The sequence below is a fragment of the Artemia sp. Qi Xiang Cuo genome, chromosome 19 (assembly GCF_049724085.1).
Source record: "Artemia sp. Qi Xiang Cuo chromosome 19, ASM4972408v1, whole genome shotgun sequence".
Classification (NCBI taxonomy): domain Eukaryota; kingdom Metazoa; phylum Arthropoda; class Branchiopoda; order Anostraca; family Artemiidae; genus Artemia; species Artemia sp. Qi Xiang Cuo.
Window position 1 is genome coordinate 49,236,906 of NC_142812.1, and position 25,132 is coordinate 49,262,037.

The window sequence follows — 25,132 nt, forward strand, 5'->3', positions numbered from 1 at the left end:
GACCGTATATTTTTCTGGGGGGGGGGGTGGGTAATTAAAAGAGGACAAAATCAGGAAAGTTTCTATTGAATATATACGGAGCTATAAGAAAAACCTTAACAGTAAAGATGGTTCTGGAGAGCCCAACCTCACGCCAATTCTATGCGTGGGTGATTTCAGAATCTTTTCACACATTTTTCCTAAGCAAAAACGATTGTACGGAGGGATATACGATTTCACTTTCAAGCTGCGAAATACAACAAGCAAACTCTGTGTCTTCGTAAAGCTCGAGCCTTATTAAACTTTGCTCGTAGTAAACTTCGAAGAAACTTCGATATTGTCTAAAAATACCAGAAGTAGTAACACAGTTCACATCAGTGAACATATTATAACATATTATTGATTTAGCACCTAGAGTCGAACACGTACATAGACTGGAGTTCTTAAGGCAAGAATATTCTTATGTTTCTCAAAAATTTCTATGTTCTACATATAATTCTCTTGTTGTTGTTTTTTGTATTTCGAAATTCACCCTTTGTCTGAAAGTAAAAAGTAGCTCCCCAAACAGCTAAGCATGGACGCCTGTCTATAGGTACTAAGTTCTAAAACACACAATTTCCACCAATCCTGTGTTATTTCTATTGATTACAATTATTTCAACTGTTTCGTATCGAATGAAGAAAAGAGGCTTCTTCGTGGTTACCGTAAAAGTTGCATCTTGTTCAACAGTAAATTTTAGTAATTAACATTGTGGTGAATTGACATATTACCAAGGGTGTATCGATATTTTTTCGGGAGGGGGGGGGGGTTGGGAGGGGGCGCGAAAGTAACTTTAAAAACTCATCTAAAATTAGTTAACATACATTTTGTTACGTTTTCACGAGTCAGTCAAAAATTTCATGGGGGGAGGTCAATCCTTGAAACTCCTCCTTGAGCCTATTGCACCTATTTAATACCCATATTCCGAATTCAGTTTGCTTCTTGTTGTTGTTTTGAGCTTTTGCTCATTAGTAGTATAGTTTAGATCAGCAACAAAACAGTTTTGATCCATGTAAAACCGTACGTACAAATGAACAGACAAACCTAACATACATAATTTTGATTAAATACGGGTAATTTTGATAAAATGCATAATTTTTGATTAAATAATATTTTGATATGTAACGTATTTCAAATACGTGTATTCCGCTTTGAAAAGTTTTCATTGAGCCATAAAAACGTAAATCATCCATTTTGCTTTTATTACCAGCTTTGAGATCCGTCTTTATTCTGTAAGTACTTTTGCTCGATTCTAAAGCTATTTACATAATAAACTTTTAATGTTAAGATAAACCTATATAATACGTAGTCCTGAACCACCTTTAAACGAAAACTTTTTCTCACTAGACAATTTTCTTTCAAAACGTCTTTTAAATTTTCAGTTAGTTTGGATATTGTTCACTCTTTAGGTTGTAACTACTTTCTCAAACATGCTAACTGGTATTAATGGCTGAAACGACTGCAGCAGTCGAAAATGGCTGACCAGTATTACAGTCGGATAAGGTAATCCAAAAGCGGTATGTTAAGCTATACAAATTTTACATAAGTGAGAAAAACTTTTCGGTTTTACTTCAACTATTAGTAACGAAAACGTCAAGCGAAGACGGTTAAGCGACCTTTTTATTGGATGTCGTAATCCAAAAAGTGGTATGTTACGCACAAGGCCGTTTATCTAGGGGGCTAGGGGTTTGAACCCTCTCCCCCCCCACAAAAAACAAAAACAAAATGTTTGTCCGACTCATGAAAAACGTAACAAAAATGAATGTAAACAAATCTTTGATGCACTTTTAATTTTTATTTTGTAACCCCCCTCACCACTGAAAAAATCTTCTGTACCCTCCCCCACTATAAAAAAATCCTGGGTACGGCCATGGTTACGCAGCGTAATTTTCACAGAAGGGCATAAGACTAAAAACAACTTTTGGTTCTTTTTTTCTGCTGTTATTAGCGAAAAATTTCGATAAAAAACAACTGAACTCATTACTATGGGATTTGGTAATTCAAGAACCGTTATGTTACGCAGAATACGTTTCACAGCAGGGTAAAAAAAAATAATAAAATACTTTTTGGAAAGAACTGAGAATGTGTTTTGTTTTTCACTACTTTAAACGAAAAAAGTTAAATGAAAAGACTAAGTACCGTTGCCATAAGGTGTGATAAGCCAAAAAGTCGTATATTGCGCTATGTAACTTTAGAAGGGGGTGAGGAAAACCGAAAAATGCAGTTTGAGGTTTAAAACTCTTATTTTAAAAAATGTGAAAGGATGGGTTTAGGCGTTCAGTTAAACGCGCACAATCATTTCCCGTTATTTCTTTTAGTAAGAAAAAGGATAAATGGCGTTTTGGAAAAACTATTAGCTTCTAATTATCTTGAAAATCGAATAAGATATGGGGAGAAAATAAAAAAGAAATGTATATTTTTGAAAGGGCATATACTTGAAGTAAACGTTAACAATATGACCCTAAAATAATCTGTCAAAAATGAATTTTCCGAAAATTCCCAGAGCACTTTTAACTCACTTTTGCCAATGAATGTTTTTAATCAAAGAAAAAATAACTGAAAAGTTTTTTTCAAGAAAATTAACGATTTTCTTTTAAATATAATATGGTCTAAATATAGGCTTATTGACGTTCGGTATGAAAATAGTGCTTAAACTCCAAAGTTCAAAAACTCAAACGATAAATTTTAAAATACTTTTTAGCCTCATTTTAAGACTACTCAAATTATGCCCTTCTGAAAAAAGATATTATTAAATGAACGACTTAAAATACCATTTCAGAAAAATGTAAAAAAGTAGGATACCATTCCTAAAAGCTCGGAAAATTTTAGCGCATCTTTCACGCTAAACATTTACGTGATTTTATAAGAAAGATTTTTGGAAAAAAAACTGAATTGACTGCTTTTAAAGAATCTTTTCAACTTTTCATTCGTTTTGTTGGCTTAGAATTTCACACAGAAACGCAAGAGAATCAATCAAAACTGAGAGGGTACTTATCAGATATGTGCTTGTACTTATCAGATTTTTAGAGCGTGAAGTAGTTGAAACAACAAGTTGTCGATTTAATTTATTTTTTTGTACACAATATTCAAGAGTTATCTCAGTCTACAAATGCACACCCAAGCATTCTATTATACAGGGAAATTAAATTAAAACTGTAGAGAATCACAGATTGATTGGTGATGAGATCTTCAGGAATGTTTGTCGATCTTCGACGACGATGCTCTCTAAGGAAGGGAAGGTCTTCTGGGAGTAAAGATGTAAATAATCAAATTGAAACTGATTTGGCCAGCAGCCCTAGTGATGGATTGGAAACCCCCTCAATAAGCTTGGATTATGATAGAATCAGTTCTTCGAGTAGTCTTGAGCGAGAAAGCCCGGTTAGCTGGGGGTCATTTGGTATATCGCCCCCTTGTCAGAATATTGAAGCGTGGAAAAGGTTCCAAGAGGAAAGACAGAATAAGGTACTAAATTAATTTAGAATCATATTTTACTCGTTAGTCCAAAACGCAATAGGAACTATTGCCAACTTAATTCAACAGGGAAAAAGACCCACTTCTCTGAATGGCCCGAAATACTCCCCAGACACATCAAAATTGTAGTTTTTTTTCTATTTTGACCCCTCCATTCTTGTCAGTATCGCAAAATCACCTCTCATTTCATCTGATTTTTTGGGAAAAAAAAACTGTCAGTTCAACTCCAGTAGTTCATAGAAGTTTCTAGGGGCTAACCACTTTTAGAAATAGTGTACACCAGTTGGTGCCAAACGTGGCGTAACTGTGCCGAGCGTAAAAGATGTTATTCTATAATCTTTATGCCGATTACTGTAAAAAAAACTGTTCGCAATTCAAGAATTTTAGCAACTTTCATTTTAATTTGACCTATGCCAAGCATGGGGGAACTTTGCGGCGCACGTAGGGTTGCAAAGATGTACACCTGGGAATGAAAAGTGGTTAACCCCTAGTGAAGTCTGAAACTTTCCCAACCATCTTAGTTTTATACAATTTCATGCCCTGACATAATGCTGCAGCTGGTTATTACCATCTTGTTTTATGTGAGATGCTAGATGGCATTCAAATCTTTCGAAATAGTTTTCGTCCATGGTTCCTATTGTTCGTTTCTCATGTGTTATGCCTGGGCCATATCGTAGTGACACCTATCTCTTAGAAACGGTTAATATTTATTGATTGTCCGTGTTTTTGTTGATTTTAACGTCACAGTTGTGCTACAGAAGTGACAAGTGGAATTGACAAGAATTTGGGTTAAGAACCCTATCAACGCCAATTTGCTTCTAAGAGGTTTTGTTTCCTATACTCTGTCTTTGTACCCTGGATATATATCATATACCTTTGCTATATATTTACCTTATATTATATATATACATTATATAGTGCTATATTACTACATTATGTATTATAGTATATATCTTTACCTTGGGTATATATTGGGTATATAGTTTAGCATATACAATATACTTGGATAATCATCATTCAGATACGAAAAATTGTTGCTCCAAGCTTCCATATTTTTCAAATAAGAAAAAAATTTAGCCTAGGTCATCGCTCTGACTGGTCAGAGTGGAAGTCAAATTACGCTTGGAAGCTCAACACTGCTTCGCTCCCCAAATTACGCACTCAATGAGTTATTGGTGTTTTAATCGTGGGTATTTATGTTTTTAACCATAGGAATAGCTGTAGAACAGGTATCAGATAACGTTTAATTGGTCGTTTATCTACATCGATGGATTAAATTCTAAGAACGTTTTCAGTGAAATTTCAGGAATCTAGCAGTATTTTCTTTTAACAGCTAAAGGATTACAAGGAAATTAAAAAATAGCGTTGTAATTAAATAGAATCTTTGTCGTCAAGTAATAAATGAAAAAAAAAACTTGAAACGGGTGATTGTTGGGACTTTTTTTAAGAAAGAAAAAAAAATATCAAAACCAATACTGTTCTGTTCACGGAGTCAACAGTCACACTAGTTTACGAAGTTCAAGGATTCCTGAATATATTCAGAAACAAAAGAAAAAACTTCACATTCTTGAATTATAGCAAAATTAATTTGGCACTACGCTCGTCAAAAAGAAATTTTACAATTTAGGGCTAAATATACTTCTTACAGTTGTTACGTGTTGGCTCGATCGTTAATATATTTGAAGCCACTAGATATTACCCCTTTTATTTTTTCCGAGCTATATTTAAGTCATGTTTATGCATAGATTCAAAAACTATGTAATAACAGCGTCAATAATAATGAATCCCGTGCGTAGTTTGGTGTGTTGAGTAATGTTTAACTTTCAAAAGTAAATGATCAACCAATCTCAGAGAAGATTTAGAACACAATTCGTTGATACTAGAAAAGATGAAAGTAATTCAATAATTACGTCCTTGAGACTCAAGACCAATGCCCCTGCTCTTTAATTTTGGCATCTATTAATTTGTCGTTTGTGTGCTACGCGGATGATATTCTGAATCTCAGTCGTACGCTACAGCGAATCAGTGAAATTTTTGCTATCCTTCAAGATGAATACGTCAAGGTTGGGCTTCAGTTCAATTCGACGAAGTCCGAAATAGTACTTGTCAACTGGAAGGGTCCTACACCCACTTCAAAAGCACTTGGGAACTCAACGGTTCAGTCTGCTGGTCATATAGTAGACTTTGGTTTCCCGATCGGGTCCTCTTTACGTCACACTAGATCTCTTCTCATCGACCATCTTAACCGTCGAATTTCAGAATTACACCTCTATTGTCACTTGCAAGTTCTGCTTCAATCGTCATCTCCTAGCTAGCCTGTTCAATGCAGTAGCCCTCCTCCATATATCGTACATCGCCCCATTTTGGAAAATATTTACAAAATTTGAAAAGTCAAAAATCTGTTCGCTGTTTTTCTGTTTTGTAAAATATTTAATATGTCTACTACCTTGGCAGAGAAATTCATGTATAGTTAAAATATATAAAATTGCAGACCCAGAAATAGCTATCTCTCGAGTTATTAGAAAACATAATAGAAAAGTAGCTGGTCATGAGCTAGGCCCACTTTAGTGCAATAATTTCGTCTGTTGTTGATTTTTCTTTATTTTTTTTTATTTATTTTTTTCTTATTCTTTTTTTTTTATCTGATTTTGTATGAATATGACCATGTTGCAGGTGTGGATTTGCTTTTGATTTGTTTGAGTTTGCTCCTGTTTTATCCTAGGTTTATTGATGATTGACGTTCTTGTTTGATCTTATTGGTTTTGTTAATACTTGTCTCGTACTATTGTTTTTTTTTGTTTTTTTTTACATTTTGCTCCGTCCTTTTCAAGTTTTTGTAGACGGGTTTTCAGTTAATAAATAAATAAATGAATGATCAACCAATCTTAAAGAAGATTTAGAACACAATTCGTTGATACTAGAAAAGATGAAAGCTTCGAAAAGCCATTTTTCCATTACAAGACAAATAAATTTATTAGCAAAAACAACACTTACATCTTTCAACAACCACGGGGAAACCCACTGGGTTGTACATTATGGTTATTTCCGTCCTTATAATTTACTATTACTGCATTATCATACTTTACCTATAGACCGAAAATTCTAAAACTCAAAAGCAATTAGAAAAATCAATTAAAATAAGTCGATAAAATACATAAATAATTAAACGAATTTCAATCTAAATCACTAAAAACTTCCGCGAAGGTAACGTTTCGTACAATTCTTGAACTAGTAACTACCCAACATTATTTATTAGCTTTATATGCTCCGGGAGAGACGTCCACACATTGGGTCCCACAATAATAACGATCCTTGTTGAGTACTCCGAGCCTCAAACACTATCCCCGAAAGAATTCCCAGTTTCACAAGCATGATTAAATAAAAAAAAAACAAGTTTTTCCAACTGAAAGTGAGGAGCGACATTAAAATTTAAAACAAACATAAATTATACCGTAGGCCTATATGAGGCCTATTATGAGTAAATTAGGCCTATATGAGGGGGGATACTTCTTTTTCAAGCCTCGCTCTTTACGCTAAAGTGTTAAAGTTCTTTAAAATGCTTTTCATTCAAATTCAGCGACCCTTGTGTTTGAGCAGACTTTCATAAAGAATCGTGACAAAAAGTCAAACTTTAGGGGCAGGGGAAGCCCTCCTCATATACAGAAAAATTACGGTTTGTTTTAAGTTTTAATGTCGCTCCTTACTTTCCGTTGATAAAACTTGTTTTTTCTTATTTTTTTTCTGACCGTTCTTCAAATCATGACAGGAAATCACCTTCCACCCCCCCCCCCCTTGTAAAATTTTCCCCTTAGCTTTCCTCCATACGGGAAATTCTTCCTTTGGAAAATCACCCGCACAGATAATACTCCCCCCCCCCAAAAAAAAATATATATATCGCAATAACATCTATACCACATGGACAATGGCAGATTACGTTAATTACAGCTCTGTCCCAAGAAACTATGGGGATCATGTAATCTGCAAAGGCATAGTTTTTGGACATTTTAACTATGCTGAACAAAATGGCTATCTAAAAATTTTGACTTGTTATGTTTGGGCAAAAAAGGGGATTGGGAGAGAAGCTAGTCTCCCTCCAACTTTTTGCTCACTTAAAAAGGGCACTAGAACTTTCGTCCTAGTGTGAGTGGGAGGAGGGTTAGTTTCCCTCCAATATTTTTGGTCACATAAAAAGGGCAATAGAACTTTTGATTTCCGATTGAATGAGTCCTTTCCCGATCTTCTTGGATCACTGGTTCGGTACGATAATCCATTCGGAAAAAAAAAAATTACACGCATCCGTGATCTTTCTTCTGGTAAAAAAAAAATGCGAAATTATACATTTTTGTATGTAGGAGCTCAAATCCTCTACTGTAGGGTTCTCTGATATACTGAATCTGATGGTATGATTTTCATTAAGGTCACTTACCTTTTTGGGGGTGTTTTCCCCCTTTTTTGAAAACTGTACGAATTGTCTCAAGCTTGTAACTTTTGATGGGCAACGTCAAAGTTAATGAACTTTATATGTTTTGAATCAACACAAAAGCTCAATTCTTATAATGTATCTGTTGTTATCAAACTTTCCTTTTTTTTAGTTTCGGTTTCTATTGAGCCAAGTTGCTCCTTACTTATATTTCTTTACGACAAACTGTTTTACTGTAAGAGGAATCCAGAAAAAAGGTACAAAGACTAGATATAAGTAGACAAAACTTGGGGAACCATATGGTATTGATGCAGGCTTTGCGAACCAATTTTGTACTATTTCGTTTTTCTGCTTCTATCGTAGGCTACAAGTGTGATGTTAAAATCAAGGAAAAGTACATAGCTCTCATAAATTTTGTCTTGTTTTTATGAACAAGCGTGACTATGGTGTTAATCGAGCACTACTGACGTGAAACTTTCCCTCTACAGTTGTTGCTTATTTCCAAAACACTGTATGTGTACTCAACATTTAAAACGATTAATTAAAAAAACTTTTTCCACAATATAAGTTTTTCAAAGAAAAGTAAAGAACTCCATTAAACAAAAAATGAGCAAAAATAAAATCAAATAATCTACCAAGCGTGAAACTACCACAAATCAGCATCATAAATAAATGAAACCCAAAACGAGCAGAATTTACAATAAATAACCGAGTCAAACTCAAACAAGCAGAAATTAACATAAGTTGGGCTCAAAACCCCTATGCCTTCCCAAGGCCAGAACAAAATTTGCACATTGGTGAAAAAAATATAAATGTTTTTACTTTTATAACTGTGATAAATCAAATAAATTTAACATTTTGATTACTAAATATCAGTATATGTATATTAAACTGACAATACACATTCATTTGTATTTTTTCAGTAGAGGGGCGCAAATAGTAGGCGCAAGAGGGGCGTTAGTCGCTCTCCAATCACTTTCAACTATTAGCTTTTTCAATTTCCAATTGAATGAGCCCTTTTGAAGTATCTATGCTTTCAATAAAAGCCTTATATGCCCCAGGGCATAACTTACAACCCTTGCCCTGAGGGCTGTGAGGGGGGGGGTTGTCTTCCTTAAAGACTTAATTTCCAAAACTTTCAACTACGTTGAACAAAATGGCTATCTAAAATATTGATTGGATGTGTTTGGAGAAAAGTTGGGCGTGAGAGGGGGGTTAGTTGCTCTCAAATCACTTTCTACTATTAAAAATGGCACTAGCCCTTTGAATTTCCAATTGAATGAGCCCCTTTTCAAGTTTCTATGACAAAGATTTCAATAAAAAACCTTATATGCCCCCAGGGCATAACTTATAACCCTTGCCCTGAAGACTGTGGGGTGTTTGTCCTGCTCAAAGGTATAATTTCCTGAACTTTGAACTGCGTGGAACAAAATGGCTATTTCAAAATCTTTATTGGATGTGTTTGGGGAAATGGTGGGCGTGGAACGGGTGTTAGTTGCTTTCCAATCACTTTCGACTATTAAGTGCCCTTTATTAAAAAGGGCACTAACCATTTCAATTTCCAATCGAATGAGCCCTTTTTGAAGTTTCTACGACAACTCGTTATATAAAAACCTTACATGCCCCCTGGGCATAATTTACAATCCCGTTCCCTGAGGACTGTGAGGGGGGGGGGGTGTCATCCTCAAAGTCCTAATTTCCATAACTTAAAACTACGTTGAATAAAATGGCTATCTCAAAGTTTTGATTAGATGTGTTTGGGGAAAAGGTGAGCGTGAGGGGCGGGTTAGTTGCCCTCTAATCACTTTTGACTATTAAAAAGGGCACTAGCCATTTGAATTTCCAATTGAATTAGCCTTTTTGAAGTTTCTAATACAAAACCTTCTATAAGAAACCTTATATGCCCCCAGGACATAAATTACAACCCTTGCCTCAAGGGCTGTGGGGGACTGTTCTCAAAAACATAATTTTTATATGGAAATCAACTACGCTGAACAAAATGGCTATTTCAAAATTTGTGCTTTCACAAACCCTTGTGCTTTCACAAACATGTGAATACTAGTATATTTCTAATCAGTGGAAGCAAATGAAATACCAAGTTTGAAATAAGTCAAATTTATATGGAAATAGTTTGATTCTTTAACCAAGGTTGTGCTCGATTTGGATTCTGTGATCCCAGGAACAGTAAGAAAACATAGTTTTCAATTCTTCTCATATAATTTGTGCTGAAGAATAGATTTATTTAACTTGAGTTGCCTTATAACATTGTTACTAATTTATTCTCTTTTTTTGGAAGCAAAATAGCGTCATCTATAATAATTCTTGACAGCAGATTCTAGAGTGCATTCATATTATGATAAATGTATACAGAGTCCTTGAATAGTGAAATTTACCTACAATTAAAGTGAAGATCTGATGCTAGAGTAAAGAAACGCCTTCAGGACACTGTTCTCTATTGTTTAAATTTACTCGACTGTCTCTGGCTATGATAATTAGATTGCGCAATGACCGATCAAAATAGGAAAATTATTTTAAACCCATTACTGAACTTTGTCACGAGATCTATGCTTGATGGTGCGAAAATTGATCTGATTATCGGAAAAGCTGTAAGTTTTTTTGATCATGGTACTATTATCAGTTCTAAAGAGTTTCTGTATAAAGAGCTGAATATTCAGAGCCGGTGTGTGAAAAATGCAAAGGATGAAGATAATGTATTTGACATTTGTAAACAGTTAAATCAGGCGGCAAAGGATAATTTGCCTGTTCCCACTTTTGTTATATTCTCACCTTCTGAAACACCAACAATCGGGAAGGCAGTCTCAGCTACTTTAGTCTCGAAAGTTAATGAACTCTCTCGGAAAATTGACGGCTTTTTAGAGAATGTGACGCATTCAGGCCCTGTTTGGCCAGCTAGAATTGATATCAACGTAACAATTAACCCTGCCCCAGCTCCTACGTTTGCCGTTATACTAAAAAACTGTCCTGCAAACCTGACATCACCTAATGCTCGTAAGGACTTCGTCGATAAACTTTGCCCTGAGGCCTCAGGTGAAATAAGTGAACTTAAAAAATTCGGCTTCGGAATGGAAACTTGTTGTTAAGTCAAAGCGTGCAGCGAATAAAATTGCCGAGAATGCTAAAAACAGTACCTCAGGTATCTCGGTGAGTGTGAAATCCCCACTGTTTATAGGGATCCTGAAAGGTGTACCGATCGAATACGATGAGAATCAAGTAAAATCTCTTGTATTAAATTGCGTGAAAGTTTCACAGTGCGGAAAGTCCCGAGTGTTTAAGGTCTACTTTGAGTCAAAACAAAACCTGGATCAGTTTTTAAAAGTTTCCGTGAAAATTGGCTACGAAAAGCTTTCTGCACAAGCATTTGTATATCTCCCAAAGCGTTGTTTCTCATGTCATAAGACTGGGCATCTGGCCTCGAAGTGCTCCAATCGGGCCCTCTGCTCTCGCTGTGGATCATGCGATCACACCTCAAACAGTGCCTCTCTGTGTTCGGAAAAAATGTTCTGTCTAGAATGTAAAGTTACTGGCCATACTTGTTACAGTGTAAAGTGTCCTAATAACAACAGTCAACTAGCAAAGCCCATGGTATGACATGGATATGTGTACTACTACGCAAGCTGTACTTTCGTGGGATATTAATGGTGGACTTTTAGTCAAAATTCCTGTGATAAAAGGTTTGCTTTCGAATTGTGACGTATTGTGCTTGCAAGAGCATTTTTTGACGAGTCATAGTTTAGGCCTTCTGAAAATTGACAATAATTTTACTAGCTATTCGGTGCCCGCTAAACGATCTGCTTCCAGTGGCCTCCCCTCGGGTGGTATTGCGATGATTGTTAGGACCTTATGCCGTCGAGTATTTTGGATTCAAGTGATTTTTTTCTTGCTGTCCGTGTAACAGAGTATGTTGTTGTAACCTTCTGTCTCCCAACAGATAATCGCAATGACCGATCGGAATTTTTATTTACTTCTGGGTGTGAGAAACTGGGGTCTTGCCTCTCAAAGATTCGCCTGTTAGGTAAATGTTGTATTATTATAGGAGATTCTAACTGTAATTTAACTGACGCCTCATTATTGCGTACTTCTATTTTGTCTGGTATTTTTGACGATTGGCTTAGGATATTGCCGAAAGATCTTGATTACACTTACACAAACCATTCAAGTCACGTATCGAACCTTGACCATGGAGTTTCTTCTATAAATCTCAAAGTTTCGTCTATCCACATCGTTACTGATTTCCAACTTTCACACCACCTTCCAAAATCTGCATCTATTTATTGTTCCCCTGCTCAGTTTACTCCCACTACACAACCCCTTCACCCCTACGCCCAATTTTACAGGGACTGGGAAAATATCCAAGATGACCTTTTTGCTGCAGTAACTAATTCTGTCCTTCATAAAATTCATGTTCCGTTCCAGCTGCTCATGGAAAATCCGCAAGTTGATGCAAATGAAATACGGATTTTGCTAGATATCTATCTTGAACAAATTTGCCATGCTCTGCGATGCGCAGAAAAAGCCAGTATACCTCTTAAAGGTATACGTCGGGGTGTCACAAAGCACTGGTCCAGTAATCCGAGCCTAGTTGAAGCTTGGAGAAAATCCAAATTTTGGTACCATTTGTGGCTCCAGTGCGACCGTCCTCACTCTGGCTGGGTTTCTGACATTCGTCTTTCTACCAAAAGAAAGTTTGCAAGAGAACTATGTATCCACATGAACCAGATAATTGAAGAGACATCCCAGCAAGCTTCTCTGTCCCAACCTTCCTTCTGGAGAAATGTATCAAGAGATCCTCCAAGAGCCCACCTATCTGCTCAGGTTATTCCTGATTCCGAATGGAATTCATACTTCTCTGCTGAATTCTCCCCACCAGATGCCGCCCTACAGTCCGAATATGAAGATAAGCTTGATAAATTTCTGTCTAGGTGTCCAACCGACAATTTTGTTGTTTCAGCTGATTCTGTACTGGGAGCAATCCAACGCCTAAAGCGTAAGAAATCTTCTGGCATCGATAAAATAAGCGCTCTTCACATTCTGCATGGAAGCGAGCTGCTGGTAATCCATATTGCTCTTTTGATGCAGATGATTGTTACCCAAGGAGTTGTACCGTCTTCTTTCTCAATCGGAGATCTCACTCCAATTCCAAAGAAAGGTAAACTCGCTACCCAGTGCTCGTCCTTCCACCCTATAAAACTAGCTACTACCTTCTGTAAGCTTTTGGAACTTCTGTCTATTGACCAACTGAACGTAAAATGCTATGTTCCACCTAACCAATTTGGTTTCCAGCCACGTCTCGGTTGTGCCCACGCTTTGTCGGTTGTGGCGAACGCATTGATCGATGCTGATGCATCAGGTGAAACTCTCGTGTTGGCTGGGCATGATGTTCGTAAAGCGTTCGACTCTCTCATTCACGCCGCTACGCTACTCCATGCAGCAAAACGTGGAGTGAGCCCCTCATATATCAGAGCCCTTCGAGACATGTATTATCGTCTTAATGTTCGCCTAATACTTCACCCATTAGCTAAAGTTGACGGCTCTCAAGTCTATGCACCAACTCCTAATATTTTTGTCAATGTTGAAAAAGGCACCCGTCAAGGTGCTGTTTCTTCCCCTTCACTCTTCAATAATGTAGTTCTTGATGCACAGTCAGCTGTTCCCACATCATTCATCTTTGCCGGTCTTGATATATCTCTCGTATGTTATGCGGACTACATTCTGAATGGGAGCGACACTATCCAGTGCATAAGCGAGACTTTCGCAACGCTACAATCTGAGTATACAAAACTAGGTCTTCAGTTCAATGCTGAAAAGTCCGACGTTGTATTCTTCAATTGGAAGCAAGCGTCACCTAGGGATATTCCTCTCGGAAATAGTAGGATTAAGCCAGTAGATCATACCACCTACCTCGGTCTTCCCATTGGTTCGTCAGTAATGCACACGCGAAAACTATTAATTGCTCACATTGAGCGTAGAGTTGGGTTATCATATGCTTCTTTTGTAACTAATAATTTACGGTTCAACCGCCATCTTCTCTCGAAACTTTTTAACTCTGTCGCTCTACCACATTATTTGTACATATCACCATTTTGGAAAATGCTCACAAATTCTGACAAGTCAAAAATTTGTACAGTTTTCTTCCGGTTTGTAAAATATCTTTTACGTTTTCCCCCTTGGACGCACAATTCTTATTTGATTAGAAAATTTAGCATTGCTGACCCCATTATAGCCATAGAAAAGCAAATTTATGCTTATAATTTCCGTTTAATGAAGTTGAATCATCCCTGGTCATCAGTATTAACCCATTAGTTAAGATGTATTTGTTGTGTTTTTTTTATTTTATTTTATTTATTTATTTTTTTTTTTTAAGTGTTTGTTTTCGCGCTTAGTGTAATTAGTGTTTGGTTGTTTTTTTTTTTGTTTTTTTTTTACAAAATAAGGGTTGTTGAAAATTTGTTAATATTTTTTATTTTTTTTAATTATTTATGAGCCAAAAAAAAAGAAAAAAAAAATGTCGCGTACCTACAGAGTAGTGTATAATTGTGTTTTTCTTTCTCGTTTTGTGTAATTTGTTCTAAGTGCTGATTTAGATCTTAGCTCCAGCGTTCGTCACTACAAACCACATGTATAACTCCTAAGTTTATGTGTATTGCTTTTTTTTTGTTGTTTTGCTTATTGCTCCGTCTTTTCCTTTTTTGTATGACGGGTTTTCCAATAAATAATAATAATAATAAACCCTTCCTGTTTACGTTCCCCAGATTTCTCCAGGTACCCACTTAGAGCTGGGCCAACTCTGGCTGAGCTTACAGAGTCACACCACTGACCCCCGTCCCAAACCAAATAATTGGATACACTAGGATTCAAATCCTCGCCCTCTCGGACAAAGAATCGTAAATCCAGCGCACTGATCCTTTCGGCTAGGACGGTTTTCAGCTGTACATAATCTCAGCTGAAAACCAAACACATAATATCAGCTGAAAACCAAATTTTACAGTTTCCTTTTCTGTCCCTTTAGAACTCACTAACTCGTGTGATCGTGTTGAAAACTGGTATCATCTCCCCCTTGAGCTCGTTATTCCAGGGTTTCTACTGTTCCCAAACTCTTTAAGGTTTTTATAAATTACTCTACAGGAAAATCTCCCAGAAAATCGATGTTCACGTAAATACACGAACGTTGCCGCACAACACAACGCTCGACAAAAAATGAAGAGAAAATAAGAAAACAAAACAAAGATGATACAGTGATACCAGCGTTGACTTTTGTTTACGATAATTTTATGGGAGGTCGTGGAGAACCCAATTTTCACTTGGAGAAATTTGAAGACAGTAAAAATATTGTTTTATTCTTTTCCACATCCGATTCTGATAAGGCATTTACATGAGTTACTAATATTTCTTCAATCAAAGGTTTATAAAGTTCCTTAGATCCTTAGTTCTGCAATTTCTCGTTGACAAAAACTGTTTCAATTAATAAATGTTGCTGAATTTAAAAGCGAGGAGCTATTATTCAGTTATTAGTTCCTTCTTCAACCCTTAGTGTTTCTTTCTGTTTATTTTACTGTGTTAATTTAAATTTTTTATTTTGTGTCAGCTAATATTTACTGTAGATGTGAAATACCGGGTTTCCGCCGGATCACGAATAAACTACAAATAAATCGCAAATAAATCTATCTCTTTAGAGCTCCGTTCTGTCATCTCCCTCGTCAACGTTTCCATAGGCGCACATAGTTTCCATTAGGACTAAATCCTCAGATTGTCTGTTTCACGATTTTATAGTTAAGTAGGCTCATAGGATTAAAACTAGCGAAGCTTTCTACTCTGTATAAAAATTACAAGCTCTGTTACGCGCTCAAAAAATTTCCAAGGCCATAAAACGAGTCGGGAAGAAGCAGAGCTAATCCAAAAATTCAAATTGCTTACATAGAGATTAAAACCTCAGTGAAATAGGGAGTTTAAACTAAATAATATAACTTAGTAATTTTTAAGCTACAATTTCCATAGAGGGTAACATTTCCAGGTAAAAAGAAAACAAATTGCCTGTGACTCTTCCATTTTTTTTTTTTTGTAAAAATCACCCATAAATAAAAGTGATCAAGGAATTTTCTCTTTTAGCCTGCATCTTAGACACAGAATTTAATTTTTTGACACAATGAAAGTTTTGGGAATTTTTTTAAGAATCACTCATGAATAAAAGTCATCAAGGAATTTTCTCTTGTAGCCTGCATCTTGGACAGTGAATTTCATTTTTTGACGAAACGAAAGAAATGTTTTTTAATTTTCTCCCGAGCTCCCAAATGTTTTACAGTCAAGTACATTTTAGACAATGAAGGCAATTTCCTCCTGAATGTAAATTCTGGTGAGGCTTAACGTCTAATCAGTTGGACATTCAAGATAAATATATGGGGAAAACGGTGATCCATCTACCTATTTCTTTTGAAAGATTGACGGAAATTGGAATGCACTACGTATACCCAGGCTATACAAATTGTGTGTGTGTATTAGCACAAGAACGGCATGGGGAATCAAGATGGAACTTTCATGGGGTTATCGGGGGCCAGCAATTTTGGATCTTGAATTTTTAAGTAGAGGGAAAAGCTTAGGTAAATCGAAAGACACTATATGTGTCCAGTTTATCAAAATTAGCATATTATCTACTACATCTCAGGAACGGCTTGGGTGATCAAGTGGAAACCCTTAGAATGTTGCAAGAGAGATGGAAGCTGTAGAGTCCCAGATATTATGTTTAAAGGAAGAAGATGATGGGGCCAAAAGTTTGTGTCCTTGATCTTTTTAACAGTTTTGCACTGTTAGCCCCTTTGTAATATAGAATTTATTCACAGTGGAATAGTCAGGTTAATCGAAATATGAATGCTATAAAACTGTCTTATGACATAATAAAATATAAACATGAGACAATGAAAGCATCCTTGCCTCAATGTGCACTGGGTTGGGACTGAGAGTTCAATGCATTGGACCCATAGATTGAGGGAGAAGAGATAAGTCAATCTATCTATTCCAGATAGGACATGAAGCCCCAAATTCAAATGAATTTGCTGAAAAAATATACATTGTCAGTTTAATATAAATATGCTGATAATTTTTGATTTCTTAAGGTTATAAAAATGAAGACTATTTAAAAGAATTTTTTCTGTAAAGTACAAATTATATTCTGGATTTTAGAAAGCATAGGGTTTTAGAACCCTACTCATATTAATTTCTGCTCGTTTTGAGTTTGACTTTGTTAGTTATTTTAATTTCTGTTTGTTTTGGGTTTGATTTATTTATTGATACTAATTTGTGGCAGTTGTATGCTTCGTAGATCGTTTGATTCTATTTTTGTTCATTTTTGGTTTAATGGAGTTCTTTACTTTTTTTTGAAAAACTTATTTTGTAGAATTTTTTTTTTCATTAATTTCTGGTCGTTTTAAATTGACACAGTCTTTTTCAGGGAAAAAGGCTGAACCTTTTTTCAAGTTCAATAACCATCCCTTCTATAAAAACCTTAAATACCCCCTGGGCACAACTTACAACACTTGCCTCTTATGGCTGGGGTTTGTTTCAACCCCAAAAGCCTTGTTATATGATATTTAGACTGTTCTGAATAGAATGGCGATCTCAAAATTTCTATTAGATGCATTTCGGGATAATAAGACGTTTGTGTGTGTGGAGGGGGGAGGGGGTATTTGCCCTCCGATCACTTTGACTCTGAAAAAGAGGACTAGAGTGCCTGGTTACCAATCCAATAAGCCCCCCTCCGAAGTTTATGTGACCACGGTTTATATAAGAACCTTATATGTGCCAGGGCATAACTTGCAATGCTTGCCCCGAGGGCTGGGGGGATTTGCTATCCTCAAGGACATAATTTCCGGACCTTATAAATACGTTGAACAAAATGGCTATCTCAAATTTTGATTGGAAGTGTTTGTGGAAATGATGGATGTGGGACGGGGGGGGGGGCATTTGCCCTCTGATCAATTTTGGCTTATAAAAAATTTACTAGCCCTCTCAATTTCCAATCAAATTAGCCCTCTTTAAAGCTTATACGACAAAACTTTCTATAAGAACCTTATATGGCACAAGGGCATAACTTACGACCCTTGTCCCGAGGGCAATGAGGGGAGGGCTGTCATCCTCAAAGACATAATTTCTAGACCTTTCAACTACGTTGAACAAAATAGCCATATCTAAATGTTGATCGTAAATGTTTGGGGAAATGATGGGCGTGGGTGGAAGGGGAAAGGGAAATAGCCCTTTCAATTTCCAATCGAATGAGCCCTTTTTGAAGTTTTTACAACAATCCTTTCTATAAAAAAAAACCTTAAATGCCTCCAGGGCATAACTTAGAACCCTTAGCCCTGAGGGCTGTGGGGGAGGGGTCATACTCAAAGACATATTTTCCAGGCCCTATAACTGCGTTCAACAAAATGGCTATATCAAACGGTTGATCGAAAGTGTTTGGGGAAATGAGGGGCGTGGGGGGGCATTTGCCCCCCGATCGCTTTTGAATTTTGTTTTTAATTTTGATTGAATACGTTCGGGGAAATAGTGTGCTTGAGAGGGGGGTTATTTGCCCTCCAATCACTTTCAAATATTAAAAAGGACATTAGCCCTTTGAGCCCTTTTTGAACTTTCTACGACAACACTTTTTACAAAAACCTAGTATGCCCCCAGGGCATAACTTACAACCCTTGGTCTGAGGGTTGTGGTGGGGGGGGGGGGGCGGTCATTCTCAAAGACTTAAGTTCCAGACCTTTCAAATACGTTGAACAAAATGGCTATCTCAAATTTTGATTGGAAGTGTTTGGGGCAAATGATGAGCGTGGGGGGGCCAGCTTCTACGGCAAAACTTTCTATAAGAACCTTATATGGCACAAGGGCATAACTTACGACCCTTGTCCTGAGGGCTGTGGGGGAGGGTTGTCATCCTCAAAGAAATAATTTCCAGACCTTTCAACTACGTTGAACAAAATAGCCATATCAAAACGTTGATCGTAAATGTTTGGGGAAATGATGGGTGTGGGGTGGGATGATTCTCCCTCCGATTACTTTAGACTATTAAAATAGGCAATAGCCCTCTTAATTTCCAATAGAATGAGCCGTTTTTGAAGTTTTTACGGCACCGCTTTCTGTATAAACCTTATATGCCCCCTGGGCATAATCTAAAAACTTAGCCCTGAGGGCTCTGAGGGGTTGTAATACTCAATGACATACTTTCCAGACCCTTCAACTACGTTCAATAAAATGGCTGTACCAAAATGTTGATCAGAAGTGTTTGGGGAAACGATGGGTGTAGGGGGGGGCACATTTGCCCTCCGATCATTTTGGACAAAATTAAAAAAAATTGATTGAATGTGTTCGGGGAAATGGTGTGCGTGAGAGGAGGGCTAGTTGCCCTCCAATCACTTTCGAATATTAAAAAGGGCACTAGCCCTTTTAATTTCCGATTGAATGAGCCCTTTTTGAAGTTTCTACGACAACACTTTCTATAAAAACCTTATATACCTCAGGGCACAACTTGCAACCCTTGGCCTGAGGGTTGTGGGGGAGTCGTCATCCTCAAAGACCTAATTTTCCAGACCTTTAAACAACGTTGAACAGAATGGCTATCTCAGAATTTTGATTGTATGTACTTGGGGAAATGGTGGGCGTGAAAGGGGGTTAATTGACCTTAAATTAGTTTCGACTATTAAAAAGGGCACTAGCCCTTTCAATTTCCAATTGAATGAGCCCTCTTTGAAGTTTCAACAACAACAATTTCTTCAAAAACCGTACATGACCCCGGGGCATAACTTAAAACCCTTACCAAGAGGACTGTGGGGAGTTGTCATCCTCAAAGACCTAATTTCCAGAACTTTCAACACCGTTGAAAAAACAGCTATCTCAAAATTTTAAATTGGATGTGTTTGGGGAAATGGTGGGTGTGAGAGTTAGTTGCCCTCTAATTACTTTATACTATTAAAAAAGGCACTAGCCCTTTCAATTTCCAATCGAATGAGCCTTTTATGAATTATCCACGACAACCCTTTCTATAAAACCTTATTAGCCCCCAGGGCACAACTTAAAACCCTTGCTCTTAGGGATTTGGGGGAGGGTGTCATCCTCAAAGACCTTATTTCAAAAACTTTCAACTACGTTGAACAAAAAAGCTATCTCAAAATTGTCATTGGATGTTTCTGGGGAAATGGTGGGCACGAGAGGAGGGTTTGTTGCCCTCCAATCACTTTCGAATTTTAAAAACGGGCACTAGCCCTTTCAATTTCCAATTGAATGATCTCTTTTTGAAGTTTCTAGGACAACACTATCTATAAAAACCTTATATGCCCCCAGGGCATAACTTACAACCCTTGCCCTGAGAGGTGGGGAGTTTGTCATCCTCAAAGGCCTAATTTCCAGAATTTTCAACTACATTGAACAAAACGGCTATCTCAAAATTTTGATTGGATGTGTTTGGGGAAATGGTGGGTGTAAGAGGGCGGCTAGTTGCCTTCCAATAATGTTTGACTATTAAAAATGGCACTAGCCCTTTGAATTTCCAATCGAATGAGCCCTTTTTAGAGTTTCTACAACACCACTTTCTATAAAAACCTTATATGCCCCCACGGCATAAATTACGACCATTGCCCTGAGGGTTGTGGGGAGTTGTCATCCTCAAAGACCTAGTTTCATAAACTTTAAACTGCGTTGACCACGGAATCAAATTGGGAGGAAAAAGTTTCCTCGACTTAGATTATGCTGATGATTTAAGCATCCTAGATGAAAGTGTGAGCAAAATGAATGAAGTTTTAGAGGTTTTGCGAGTTCAGGGTGCTAGAATAGGTTGGAAAATTAATGTTAAGAAGACTAAGTCACTAAGGCTAGGAATAAGTGAAGATGAAAAGGTGATGTTGGGTAACGAAAAGATTGATCAGGTGGGCAGCTTCACTTACCTTGGTAGTATTATTAGTAAAGACGGTGGGAGCAGTGAAGATGGTAAAAGTAGAATAGCCAAGGCTCAGGGTGTTTTTTCACAGTTAAAAAAAGTTTGGAAGAATAGGAAGATAAGTTTGCAAACCAAGATTAGAATATTAGAAGGTACAGTGATGACAGTGGTTAAATGGACGCTCCGAAAAGCGGATGAAGATTTGCTAGGGATTTTCCAGAGAAACTGCTTAAGGATTGTTCTGGGTACCCGGCCGACTGACCGTATTTCAAACAATAGGCAATACGAAAAATGTGGTTCAATACCACTCTTTAGGGCTATAATGAAAAAAAGGTTGAGGTGGCTAGGGCACGTTGTGCGGATGAAGGATGACAGATTGTCGAAGATTGTTCTCTTCGGCCAACCATCTAGGGCTAAACGGAAAGCAGATCCTCCTCGTCTGGGGTGGGAGGAGGTCATAAGGAAAGATTTAAAGGAGATGAAAACTTCATGGGCGGGATGAGCTCTTTTTGAAGCTGCTACGACAATGCTTTCTATAAGAACCTTATATGCCCTCAGGGCATAGCTTACAACCCTTGCCCTGGAGGCTGTGGGGGAGCGTTCTCCTCAAATACATATTTTTCAACAAAATGGATATCTCAAAATTTTGATTGGAAGTTCTTCGGGAAATGATGGGCGCGGAAGGGGTGTTAGTTGCCTTTCGGCTATTGAAAAGGGCACAAGCCCTTCCAATTTCCAATCGAATGAGCCAGGTTCGAAGTTTCTACGACAACTCCTTCGATACGAAGTGTCCTGGTCTAAAAGAAAGATAAAAAAAATGATACATTGTGACAACATCGTTCTTTACTTAGGCAGCGCTATTGCGCTGCCTATGATAACACCATCAAAAGGCGGTAGGACAATGATGGAATTACGATTGCGGTCAAGCAGTAATTTTAGCATATTTTTCCTGTTATAGACTACAGGATAGCATCTAGTAAAGTGTATTCAGCCTTCTCAGTTCTATTTCTCTTTTTTCATTGTTCTTCATCATATAGGATAGATAATTGCCCAGCCTCGTCTTGTGTTCCAGGTTGATCTTGTTGCCCACTTGGCATCAGGTCAAAATTTTAAAATTGCTTTTATAGTCAGAATGAACTTTAGGCCCAAGAAATATGCCTTTCTGAGAGTTAAGCAAGAAAACTGGAAACCTAGAACCTTTAGAGATATACCGGAATTGTTTCTCCACGATTCAAGACTATGTCCCACAAGCCAGAGAATGAGTGGTCCGATTTATCCTGATAGCTACCCTCATCCTTCGAGCGAAACGTTCCTCATTGCCCCCTACCTCTTGAGAGTGTTGAGATAGTAATATTGTCATTTAAATTAATTATATTTAACTTGATGTTCGTGTAATTTTATTTTTCTCATTGCTCAACTGAATAGCTTTCAAATTATATTCTCTGCCCGGGTTCACTCTTTTAGACTTATAATTAGGCGGCTTATTAATATTGGAAATATTTTCCTTTATACATGTTTTCGTTCAAAGTACGTTTATCTTATTTTTTTTTCAATCTTTCGTGTGGGTTTTTTCACTTACGATAATTGTGTGGTGTGTTGTGCGACTTTTATTGAATTTCACTTTTCATTTCTGTGTGATTATGCGCACTGTTTTTGTCTCATATCTTGTTTAGGAGGAGTTATAAGAGTGATAACAATATTTCAATTAAATTCCTTAGTTCTCGAAAAAATATAGCTATAGATGGTGCTGTAATAGCTCATAAAATTTTGCAATAATGATGAAAATATGTAGGTTTACCTGGTCGAACTAAATTGGTAAGATTTGTCTGTGGGAGGCTCAATGCTGAGTAAAATTATATTTTCAGCCCATTTCTTGTAAAAATTTCTGTCGTTTGGCACGTAGCTTATGAATTATGGTCGTTTAAAATTCCCCCTTAATCTAATGACTACTCTTTTTTTAGCAATAGAGAACAACTTTAAAAAACAAATCCTTGAATGATCTCATCAAATATGCTAGGGAGCGTAATTATGTGCTCTTCAAGTCCTTATAATAGACTGAAAAATTGCAAAAATGAGTTTTGCAATGACGTCCTCAAACAAAAATAAATGCAAATAGTAAAAATTAAAGGGAAACCTTGTCAAGACCTCCTAACTTTCTTAATCCATTACTGAAAGCAAATTTTTATGAACACTCCGTTGGTAGCACGGAAAGATAAGGGGTTCTTAGGTCAAAAGTCTTGGTTTTTTTTATAGATAGATTGCTCCTTTGACCTAGTCTGAGCATAGGGAGAAACTCCCATTCTGTCCAGGTATAGTTGATTTTGCAAAGTAAACAAATTTATCTTTACTAAATTCACTTATTTAAGTTCATTTTTTGGCTAAAGATAAACTTCTACTGAACTGAAATGTTTGATTTCACTGATTTACCAGAAAATGATTTTCAAGGCCCAACAAAATAAGAATTAAAATAATGTATAAATAAAAGAAAATTAAATGTGTCATAAAAAAGTTAGGCAATTATAGTAGTAGAGGAAGAATCTATGAATTACTTTTTTTTTTACTTGCATCGCTAAAATATATTCTTGCATTTTATTTCACTTTTTTCGACATTAGATTTGATTTTAAGTTGTCAGAATGTTTCCTTTTACATTCTCAAATGTCAGATATTGTTTCTGGCCGTATATGACCATTCTGGTCCTATCTCGTCCCTAAATATTTTTCATTTTTAAATCAAGCAGTAAACAATTGGGCCTCAGTTCGCTAATATCCTTCGATTCTGCCTTTTTTAGACTGACCTTAAACAAAATCCCATGCCCCCTTGTCTCCCTTACCACCACAAGAGACGGAGGGAATAAAAAAGGCTTCTTTCATACTACCAAATCTATGTCTCTTCATCTCTTAAAATATTTCCTATCATTTTTGCGCAAACGCTATTATCTATATTAATTTATTATTCCTCATTACTCCCAATCCACAATTTTGTTAAATCCTCCACACTTGGTACTTCCTGCCTGAAGGGCCTTGAAACGGAGATTAGCACCGCCGATTTGGACTATAAGGGTCTAGTGCCGTATTTATTATTCATCATTTTTACCTGGTTCGGTCATGAATTATATTTGACAAAGTCTTAGTGTTTTTTGTTCTTGTTGTTATTGTTTCTATATAGCTTTAAATAATCGTCGATGATGTGAAAAATAGTTGTGAACAATGACTTAAATAAATATAAAGAAGAAGTAACAAAGATTAGCAGTGGCGAATCCTGACGGGGGCGCGCACCCCCCTAACGTAGTCTAAAGTAGTGTAATTTACTTAATTAACGCAAGTTTGCGCTAATTAAACTTGCTCCTAACGCAAGTTTATCGGATCAACCTATTTTGTTTCCCCTCCAAAGAAAATCCTGGATCCAATCCTGAAGATTAGTGGAATTAAATATTATTGTTAGTACTAACTAATAAGATTAAGCATATTATCAGTAAATAATTATTAGCATGATAATTAAATGATACAAGTTTAATAAGGCTATCTTGAATTAACAAGATGAATTTACTAAGATTAGTTTGATTCCGAAAATAAGAAATTAATAGTAAACAGTTAAATTAATAACAAATTAATTATTAGCTTGATGATATGATGATAGTTTCTGAATAATAAGGTTAACATAACAAATAATTTAAATATGAATTAAACCTATTCAAAAACTTATTGTGAGATTGACGGGATATCAACTCTCTCCCTCCTGGTACACGTCTCGCAGCAACCCTTGTTACGCTACGTGTTGCATACTTTACCCCACATGCACGTACGCTTATACCACGCCATTATCCGTCCATGAAGTGCCACGCTCTCACCTTGTGGTCTACTACATCATGTGCACGATTTTGAAGGTGGCTAACCTCTAATGTTGGGTTTAGTTTAATTCTTTTTTTGCTGAAGTTTAATATATTTTATTTCCTTGCAGCCTACTAGAGCAGACGTTGTTGGTGAATTATATGACACCGATAGATCTTATGTAGAAATTGAATTGTAGGTTTACAGAATTATTATAGAATTACAGAATTCTGCAGATCTTATATACGTACTTTTTATTTTTTTGCAGGATACTAGAACCCATGTTGTTGGTGAATTGTATGACACTGAAAGATCTTACATAGAATCTTTAAATATTCTTGTAACGGTGAGTAAAGATTTTATAATCTAGGTATGATGGTGCGTCCGTACAAATACTTTTGGCTAGGAAATGAAATAACTATAAGCTTGAAATTGGCCAAAAATTACTACCAAAAAATTAACGG

General features: G+C 36.6%; 1 protein-coding gene across 1 annotated transcript in view; it reads left to right on the top strand.

Annotated features, from left to right (window-relative positions):
* The window catches only part of LOC148940949 (uncharacterized), a 53,372-nt gene that overhangs the window by 21,699 nt on the left and 6,541 nt on the right, over nt 1-25,132 (top strand). The window contains exon 3 of the mRNA XM_089105117.1: nt 24,937-25,014. Coding sequence (XP_088961243.1) covers nt 24,937-25,014 — 78 coding nt within the window. The remainder of the gene's footprint in view (nt 1-24,936; nt 25,015-25,132) is intronic.